This window comes from Rhinatrema bivittatum, chromosome 1 (genome assembly GCF_901001135.1).
Source record: "Rhinatrema bivittatum chromosome 1, aRhiBiv1.1, whole genome shotgun sequence".
In the NCBI taxonomy this organism is placed as follows: Eukaryota; Metazoa; Chordata; class Amphibia; order Gymnophiona; family Rhinatrematidae; genus Rhinatrema; species Rhinatrema bivittatum.
The window spans coordinates 753,758,155-753,768,417 of record NC_042615.1 but is presented as its reverse complement, the minus strand read 5'-3'; the positions used below and the strand labels follow the sequence as shown (position 1 = coordinate 753,768,417).

Sequence of the window (10,263 nt, the reverse complement as noted above, 5' to 3'; positions counted from 1 at the left end):
GGTGCTGAGGTGGGCACCCACCTGGACGTCTGAGACATTATCTCCATTAGTGAGCACTAAGTCGAGTATAGCTCCTTCTCTCGTGGGTTCCATTACCATTTGTTTGAACAAAGCTACTTGCAGGGCATCTACTATTTCTCTACTATTATTAGATTCTGCAGATGGGATTCTCCAGTCTACATCTGGCATATTAAAGTCTCCAATGATCACCACTTCTCCTTTCTTTGCTATCCTGTGGATGTCTTCAACCAGATCTCTGTCCAGCTCTTCCTTTTGGTTTGGAGGCCTGGTTTGTTCATGGCACAGATGGTTTTGGCATCGATGGTCGGAGTCGAAGCATGCTCTTCATGAATCTGGAGATCAACAGATGATTAGAAATTGGTAGATCGTTATGAGGGTAATGAAACGCTGCTATAGCGCTATGTACTCGGACTGATGTGGTGGCTAAACCTACTTCGTAAAGTGTGTGAAGATACTATAGCAGCTGAGTGGCAGTGGTTGAGAATGGATCTATATTTCTTAGCTTACAGCACTTCTGTTAGCGATGCCATTTTCCAGCATAGTTACGTCTGGTTGAAGGTTTCCTGGATGCCATAAGGATATCTTCCATCTGCATAGGTAAGCCTAGGTGGTTTAATATTTGCCTTTCAATCTCCACACTGTGAGATGAAGGGATTGATGCATTGGATGGAGGAGAGAGCCTCCTTCCTGTGTTAAAGGTTGGGGATGATTCCCCAGTGGTATTGGTGGGCGTGTGGAAAGTCGCATGGTTGTCTTGGCCATGCTGGGGCGATGAGGATCATGTCCGCTATATCTTGAATGCATTTCTGAATTGTTCGTGAAATCAGTGGAATGGGAGGGTAGGCGTACATTAACCTTGGTGTCCATGGAATGAGAAAGGCATCTAGAGCATATCGAAGTTTGCTGGGATAGATTGAGCCAAAGGTCTGAGTCTGTCAGTTGAGTTCCATGGTGAAAATGTCTATTGTGGGGAATCCCCACTGTTGGAAAACTGTTAAGGCCACTTCTGGATTTAATGTCCATTCGTGTGGCTGACGATCCACCGACAGCCGCCGCTTCTGTCAAAAAGGAGGCGCTAGGGACGCGCTAGTGTCCCTAGCGCCTTTTACCACGGGCCCTCATTTAAATATTTTTTTTTTCTGTATTGCACGCCCAGGACAGCAGCAGCTCGCCGGCTCTCCCGTGGATTTTTCTGTATCAGCCCGTTAGTCTCTACTCTGAGAGCACGCTGCCATCCTCCTAGACTCCCATCCACAGCCGGAGAATGCTGGCGAACAGATACGAATGCTGCAATCATCTCAATGATCCAAAGCACTGCACTTCCCGGCTTTTACAATCTTTGAAGACTGGCGTGACATAACAGCTTTAGAATATCAACATGCTGATGTGCATATCTCCTCCATAAATGGGAAATTAAAGACAAGCCACAGTACGGTTGTGACCACGCACCTCAAACACTAGCCAATACAGCGAGCCACTGCATTCCTTCCGAGATGGAAGAGCAAAACCGCACGAACTTTGTGGTTGACAGATATACCTTCGCATTGATATTTAGCACACATATAGGTGACCTCAGTTTAAGGATTTTTAATCTGACACAGTTTTAGGAATACGTCAAGAATTTCCAATAAATGATTCCAAATCAGAGTTGTCAGTTTAAACCTTCATCCTTTTTCAGTCTGTCCACAATGAAGAAACTGCAAAGTGCAACTAAACCACATTCTTCCTCTCTTTTAGAGAATATAAAATACATCCTAGCAATCTCAATCTGAAAGCGTTCTAGGCTAAAGAAACCTTTGCCCCTAACCCCTACACCTAATGCTGCGCTCCACCTGCTCCCACGACAATCTGCAGCCGCAATTTGTGACGTCACAACCGCGCGCGAGAGATAGCGATCCTCTTCTCTTTTCCGCTTTTCCAACTGCTCCACGCCAGTGGCGTCAGTAAGCGACGTCAGTTAGCGGCTCGCGATAGTTTGTTTTGGAGGAGGGCGCGGGAAGCTTTAGGTGCTGGGGCCACGGCGCGATCTGGGAAAGTGCAATGCAGAGGTACAAAAGAGGGATCGGGGATTTCGGGAGTGTAGCCTTTTATGGTTGCAGCGTGGTGCATAGAAGCGTTTTGTGTTCGAACGTATTTCAGTTGCTTGCTCAGAGTTGAGCCGTTTTGTATTTCTGCCTGCTTGTGTACTTTGGATTGCTGAGCTCAGTTCGATTGCACTTTTCTTGCATGGCAGATCGTATAACAGCTTTTGCTCTTTCTTCATCTCTACCAACTAGGAGACCTCTTCAGGAAGTCCCTGCTGCCAGCAGCAACATGGTGACTAACTTCACTTGGGCTTGGGACCCACTCAAGAGCAAGGATCTGCTGTCGGGGATGGGGGTGTCCGACATGGAGAACCTCCCCCTGGACATTATCCGCAGCAGATCCCCGACTCAGAAACGGCAGAAGGTCCACGAGAAGGAGAAAGATCAGTTTTTTGTAATAGCACGGAGGCCCAAGCCAAGCAGGGAGCCTATCCCAGGTACTAGTCTGTACTGCAGAGGAGGGGAGAATTTAAATTCATGTTTGAAATGCGTAGAAATCGGGTGTGTTTGGTATTTGGGATTAGGGAGCAAGTAGCAAACAGATATATGTGAAATAACACAGGCCCCCTCCCTCGCTGTCATATTACCGAGGACTGCACTTATGGATTTTACTGCTTTTTAATATGTATTGATGTTTATAGTTTAATCATGTCTGTGTTTATGATGTAAGCTGTTAGAAATGACTTCTCCAGTGATTATTTATTTAAGAGCTTTTGGTTCTTTCCACGTGACTTCAGATAAGTGCTCAACAGCAGTCAAGCCAAGGAACTTGCAGGCCGATACAGTAAGGACGCGTAAGAAAGAGTGCGGCAGTGCCGGGCGCACCCTCGTTTGCCACGCACACAGTTTGGATCACATACTGCTCGATACAGTATTCAAATGAGATGCAAATGCAAGCCGCGTCCATGAAGCGGTAGGCATGCGCATTCCATTTTACTGTATAGAATGGTATACAGCGCCTATACAGTATCCTGGGTGCGCTGGTACCTGTCATTTCAAATGTCATTCCACCAGGAAAGTGGATGGTTCTCCTACAGACCCTGCTGCCTTGAGCGCCCGGTGCCAGCAAGCCCCAGCAGCCGGCGATCGGCAGCAGGGAGCGCAACAAAGCACCTGTGCGCGCAGCTCCGATTTTCCGCCTCCTTCGTACGGGCAAGAGAGAGATGAAATTTCACGGGCAAACTTTCCCCCAGCAGCAGAAGAGCGTCCATGGGTGCCGGTCTCCCGTGCGGGCGCGCTGGGCTGCCTTGAGCGCCCGCCTGTACATCTAATTTGGGCGCTCAAGGCAGCGAAGGTGCATGAACGCACGCTGTGACCTCGGACGTCCAGCTGGGCTCTCAGTCCCGACGTGCGTTCATGCACCTTCGCTGCCTTGAGCGCCCAAATTGGATGTACAGGCGTAACAGGCATGCGTTCATGCATCCTTCGCTGGTGGGGGCTGCTGGAAGCCGCCCCATATGGGGAGCGCCCGATCCTCCCCGGGCTGCTGGAAGCTGCTCTCGCCGCCGGCTTCCCCTGGGAGGCAGGGGAGCCACGGTGCGCGCCTCGGGAGGAGGCGAGAGAGGACTGGGGCTGCTCCAGAGCTGTTAGCGTGCCCGCACGGGAGACCGGCACCCATGGACGCCCTTCTGCTGCTGAGGGCTTGCGTGGCCGTGGCCAGGACAGGTGGTGGGGGCAAATTTCGTCCCTCTTGCCCGTCTGAAGGAGGCGGAAAATCGGAGCTGCTCACACAGGTGCTTTGTTGCGCTCCCTGCTGCCGATCGCCGGCTGCTGGGGCTTGTCTGACTGACGCTTGTCAAGCTGGCAATCCCCGATGCCCGAGCGTAATACAGGAATGATTTTCGCCCTGCGCCTTGCATTATTTTTTGTAATAATTTTTCCCCCTTGTGCGAGAAGCATTTTTTTTCTGTGGATTGGGTTGGTTTGGGACTGAGCGGCTAAGTTCACCACATTAACGCCAAGGTCAGGGTAGGCGGTAAATTTGCAGGTTAAGGACGCGGCAAAATAGCTGGTTAAAAAGGCGATAATCTGGGCGCACGTTACTGTATCGGAGAGAATAGCTAATCCGATCATTAACATATCATATACATGCCGCGGCGGAAAGGGATACGCGTCGATTTCAAGAAGCGGTAAGGACGCGTAAAACCGGATACTGAATCGCGGGTTAGACATACGCGTCCAAATTGTGCGTACAAAGCGGTTAGAAACAGGGTAACCGCGGCCGCGCTTTACTGTATCGGCCTGTTACCGTTCCATGCTAGTGCACTTTCTAAAAACTTCTCCGATGACTATTATCCCACTAAAACTGCACTGCACCGCACCATTTATTGTTTGACTTATTTTTCCATTTGGCACAATTTCTGGTGGTCACTTCCACAGGCACAGGCAAAAATACAGACTATAAATACCGGAACTCTGAAACTATGAGTGACAAAGAATAGCGGAGGCAGATTAATTTCCTCGTTGTCTTTGCCTTGCTCTGCTCGTGCTGCATACTATTTCAGGGGAGGAGGGGGGGAAAGTTCGAAGACAACAGGGGATGTTTGTATTTTGCATTGATTGTTTAATATCATTAGTGTGAACCATGCTAAAATCCAATAAAGAAATATTAACAAAAAAAATTCTCTCAAATCTCGGGCAACTTCCACTGATGTAATATTAGCATTATCAAATTGCAAACAAAAGGGAGCTTAAAATTTTATCTGCATACATTCAGAACTCAGTTCCTTCTTAACTAAAAACATAAAAGGGGACATGTACATATTGAACAGCACCGCTAACAGGCAAGAGCTATGGGAATTCCAGAGCGCAAAGGCGTCCAGTCTGAGCATCTAACACCTATCCTTACTTGTACATGCTCAGTTAAAAAAAAAAGATGAAAACCACCTCCCACTGCAGCCACGAATCCCAATATCAGAAAGTTGCTGAAGCAAAATAGGATGGGATAAGGAATCAAATGCCGCAAAGACATAAAAAAACAGTACTGAATGTTTTCTGATCGAATTCGATCTGACTTGACAATAGTATTAACTCAATACTATTCTCAATGCAAAATCCACTCTGAAAAATCACTAAGAATATTATTTTCCTCTAAGAACAATGTTACTTGTCCTAAGACTATTTTTTTCAATGACTTTATCAATCGATGGTATAATCGACATAGGCTGATAATTCGATGGATCCAAGTATGGCTTAGAGGGTGACTTCTGGATTGGGAAAACTATAGCTCTCTTAAACTGATCAGGAAAAATAACTTTCTTACATCGAAAGATTCAGTAATTTAGTCAGAGGGTCTATAAAACTTGTCAATCAGGCTATAAAGTAGCCAAAAGGACAAGCGTCTAACAGACTGCATGATGCTTTTTAATTTTGCAATTGTCACTATTAAACCTCTGTAGTAGCTACACAATCAAACACCATTTAGCATCAACAGTATTTTCAAAATTAGGAGCTGATAAAATATACAATTCTGATGCAGTAGAGGACACGATTTTTCAAAATTTTTTTTTTTCAAATTTTATGTTTATTGATTTTTAAATAATTACAAAACATTTCCATCTTTGTACAGAAATCAAGCATTATGCAGTTATCATAATAAAATATTTCAAGAAATCAAAAATCTTATTTAGTTCCCAAATATTTTTAGGGGGAAAGGGTACTTAGGAAATTATGTTGGAAGCTTGATTATACAATTTTTCCAAACAAATAATCAAGGAAACAGTCCCAATAACTTGCACTCGTCATACCCATTTTACTATGCTAGGTAGTTGAACCATCAGTGGGCCGTTGATGTTATCATCGCCCTTCTATGGGAATTGAGCCAACGCTTTCAGTTGTTCAGGGATTAAGAACACATAGGTATTACTATTATATTTGATGATACACTTACAGGGGTATCTAAGCTGATATATAGCTCCCAACTCTCTAGTTTCTTGGCACAATGCCAGGAAACCCTTCCTCCTTTCCTGCGTGGTCTTTGCCAGATCAGGAAATATCTGGACAAATTGGCCCATAAAGTTGATCCCCATGTATTGGAAATAGTTCCTCATAATTATACTCCTATCTTGTTCATAAATAAAAGAAATCAGAGTAGCTCTTTTGATGATATTAGCAGTAGAGGATTCAAGAAAGTCAGATTCCCTAAATCCATTTGATTCCGAATCATCCTTTCTCTGGGACAAGTAAAAGGCAAGAAATAAACTTTATTGAAGGATGGAATATCTTCAAAGGGAATCTGTAATTAAGGTATCTTCGCAAAGTTACTCTTAGTTGTTCCCCCCCCCACTATTTTGGGGAAGTTTAACAACCTTAAGTTAAGCCTTCTCAACCGATTTCTCCTAAAGCTCTGTTTTTTTATTCAAGATAATACAGTCCTGAATTGTAGCAGTCTGTACCCTCTATAACTTTCATTTGATTTTCAAGTAATTGTATTTTATTGGATTGCTCAGTCATTCTTTTATCCTGTTCAAAGGTTGCTATTTCCAACCTTGCTGAGATCTGAGTAATTTGATTCATACAACCTTGTAGGGCCAAATTTTGATGGGCTAATCAATTCCCATAGGGAAATCCAATGTTACCACAGCGGATTTACTAGGAGGAGTCAGCTCAACCCGTTGTTCTTTTACTGTCGGGGAAAAAGCAACGAAGAAACAGTTGAAGTAGGAATCAATACAGGCTTACCATTGCTGGTATCGCCTGATTTTAGAATGTCCACCGACATCAGGGCTTGTACCTCCTCCTTGTGTTGTTTCTCCTCCTTTCTATACCGGCCGTTACTTGCTCCCCTCCACGGCTGCATCTGGGCCTGTGGGATCCTGGCATCTCCGTTGCAGTTTCCACCGGCAGTTTGTCGAAATTGCTTGTGGAATCCTAGGTGTGGGGAGGGCTCAGTGAAAGATCCCCAGGTAAGGTGGCTGCTTCCTTGCCTTCCTCACCAGCTGGGCACGGCTCCTCCCAATTTTGGTAGACGCGAGCGCACTCGGCGATGGTTCTTTGCCTTGAGGGAAGTAGAGAGTTAGAGGGATGTACTCTCACTTTCCCCTTTCTTTTTGGGGGCATGTTAGGCAGTGAATTTCATCCTTAGTAAGAAACTTCTGCAGGAGCTCCTCCCCTGGTTGCATCAATCCAATTTTTTTTTTTTTTTCAATTTTGTCTGACTCATCACCGCTGAAAGCCATCTCCGGAACTGGTATCTCCCCAACATCCTCATTAGTAAACACGGAAGCAAAGAATTAATTTAGTCTTTCTGCAGTGGCCTTATCTTCCCTAAGAGCCCTTTTAACCCCTTGATCATCTAATGGTCCTACGGACTCCCTCACAGGTTTCTTGCTTTGGATATATTTAAAAAAGTTTTTATTATGAGTTTTTGCCTCTATGGCCAACTTCATTTCAAATTCTCTCTTTCCTAGCGTGAGGCAGATGGACTCAGGACCAATGGGGTATAGTGTACTCCTGTTAGCAGTTGGAGATGGATCAGATTTCAATCTGACGTCGGCTCCTAGTACAAATACCCCTGCAGGAAGTGCAGCTCTTCAGTATTTTCCGTCTCCATAGCAGTTAGGGACTATCTGCACGCTCTCGCAGCGTTTGAACCAAATCCAAAAAAGAAAACCAAAATTAAAGGGGAAAACCTACCTGAAGACGAGCCCCGCTCTCCTGCGGTGATACCCTCGGGTCCCTCCCCCAGTTGAGATTCCCGAGGTGATTTCCGTGGTCCCTCGGAGGTGAGCCTCGGTCCGGCGGCTGAATCGCGGCGAGAACCTAGCCCCCGATCCTCGGGCGCGGAGGAGAGGCAGCGGGTGCACCCCTCGAGCGCGGTGGTGAAGGTATTTGCCCTCTCACCCCGCAGCCAGAGACCGCCCGGAATGAAACCGGGAAGCGCCGAAGACAAGGTAAGGTAGAAATCTTCTGTTTGAATCCGGTCTCCGAGGATCGAGGAGGAGGCACAGGTCACCTATCGGAACCAGTGCCACCGGGTTGATCTGCCCTAGCAGGGCCAGACCCCGGCTATTTCCAAGGGTCTGCTCTCGTGGAGACCCCTCCGAGGAGGTCGCCATATTACCCGCTCGCTGCGGCCGCCCCGCCATTCGATCCCAGCGCACAACCCGAGCTAAGCGCACAAAAATCCTTGTGCGCATAAAACTTACGCGCACATAAAACCTTGCGTGCATAAGTTGCATGTACAGAGCCGGGCGTATATCTAAACGGCTAGGCGCCTATCTGCGCGCACATCTCAGGCGCAATTGAGGGGCCTTACGCGTCCACAGACATGGCACTTCCAGAAACAGGAATAAAAACTCAAGGCCTCTGCCCTACATGCCACATCAGAGCCACACAGAGTGAGGAGGCCCTGGAGGACCCAGGTCAGGGCCAGTCCCACCCAGGGCTCAGTGATAGCTCCTCAGGGGGTACCCCGGACCTAGCAGGCCTCAGTGGGTCCGCCCCACAGACGGGGACCCCCAGGGAACCTGCGCCCCTCAACTTAGACCCAGCGTCGATATCTTGTGGTGGAGTTATTCAAGGGGGATTCACGCCTTTGTCAAAATGCAAACTGAACCTCTGGCTGATCAGCCACATGCTCCACCGAAGGACCCTCATGCCCCAGGACCCTCAAGGCCTAGGGACAGGCTCCCACCACCCAGAAGCCCCACCTACGGGGACACTGATTTCTCCGAAGAGAAAGTCGAGCCCCTGGAGGAGGGGGGAACTCCCCTCGGGGACAGAGCCACACCGAAACATGAGACACTTCTTCACAAAGGACGAGCTCCCGGACCTCGTATCCCAATGTCTAATGGAACTCGCTATCCCGGGCCAAGGCACCTCGGGGGAACCTAGAACGAACCACCCTGCTGGAGGGCCTTCGCCAGACGTCTCTCCATTTTCCTCTCTTACAGGCAGCACAACAGCTAATTGACCTAGAATGGAATGCTCCGGAGTCCACATTCAAAGGGGGACAAGCTTTGTCAGCCATGTACCCCCTGGACCCAGCGACCAAGGAGCTTCTGGCATGCCCTAGAGAATGGATTACAGAAGGGTCTGACCTTCAACTCCATCAAGGTACAAGTGGCAGCATTGTCATGCTACGGCTCCGGGAGCGAGGGTGACAGCATAGCCTCGCACCCAGATGTATCACGCTTCCTGAAAGGAGTCAAACACATCCGCCCACCACTAAAGTGGCCAGTACCTCTATGGAACCTCAACCTCGTCTTGGAGTTCCTAGCGGGATCCGTCTTCAGACCCCTCCAAGGCCCGTCCCTCCATCTGTTAACCTTAAAGACTGTGTTCTTGCTGGCCATGTGTTCGGCCCGCCGCATCTCGGAACTACAAGCACTGTCCTGCCGTGAGCCTTTCTTCAGACTCACCCCGGGGTCCATCCAACTACGCATGGTGCCCTCCTTCCTCCCCAAAGTGGTCTCACACTTCCACCTTAACCAAACCATCTCACTACCAACGATGGATGGCTTGAATTCGGAAGAAGCCCGTAGTCTACGCCACCTCAACATCGGCTGACTCCTATCCAGATACCTGGAAATGTCGGAACCAGTACGAAAGACGGACCACCTTTTCGTCCTTCACAGCGGAAAGAGGCAAGGAGAAGCGGCCTCGCGGGCAACCATTGCCCGCTGGGTCAAAGAAGTCATCAAGGCAGCCTACGTAGAAGCTGGAAAACCACCACCTCTACAGGTCAAGGCCCATTCTACCAGAGCCCAGGTTGTATCCTGGGCAGAAACTAGAATGCTCTCACCTGCCGAGATTTGCAGGGTGGCAACGTGGTCCTCTATCCATACTTTCTCCAGATTCTACCATCTGGATGTGCAGGCTCAGGAGAACACGGCATTTGCAAGGGCAATTCTAAGTGGACCACGGGCAGCCTCCACCCGGTTCGGGAGTAGCTTTTGAACTCAGGACCAATGGGATGTATATCTGCTACCACGCTAGGAAAATGGAGAAATTATTACCTGATAATTTTGTTTTCCTTAGTGTAGACAGATGGACTCAGCACCCCCACCCTTGGCTGCCGTTATACATGGTTTTTTGTCAATGAATCAAGGGTAAGCCATGTTTTCATCTACCTAGGGCATCCACCCTGCCGGGTGTTGACAGATGGACTCAGCATCCCACCCTTGGCTGCCGTTATACATGGTTTTTTGTCAATGAA

At 48.0% G+C, this 10,263-nt stretch overlaps 1 protein-coding gene across 1 annotated transcript in view; it reads left to right on the top strand.

Moving 5' to 3' along the window:
* Nucleotides 1-1,950: 1,950 nt before the first annotated feature.
* The window catches only part of SKP2 (S-phase kinase associated protein 2), a 79,853-nt gene continuing 71,540 nt past the window's right edge, over nucleotides 1,951-10,263 (top strand). Inside the window, 2 exon segments of the mRNA XM_029578827.1 lie at nucleotides 1,951-2,069; nucleotides 2,298-2,542. Of these exon segments, the coding sequence (XP_029434687.1) occupies nucleotides 2,062-2,069; nucleotides 2,298-2,542 (253 nt within the window). The 5' untranslated portion in view covers nucleotides 1,951-2,061.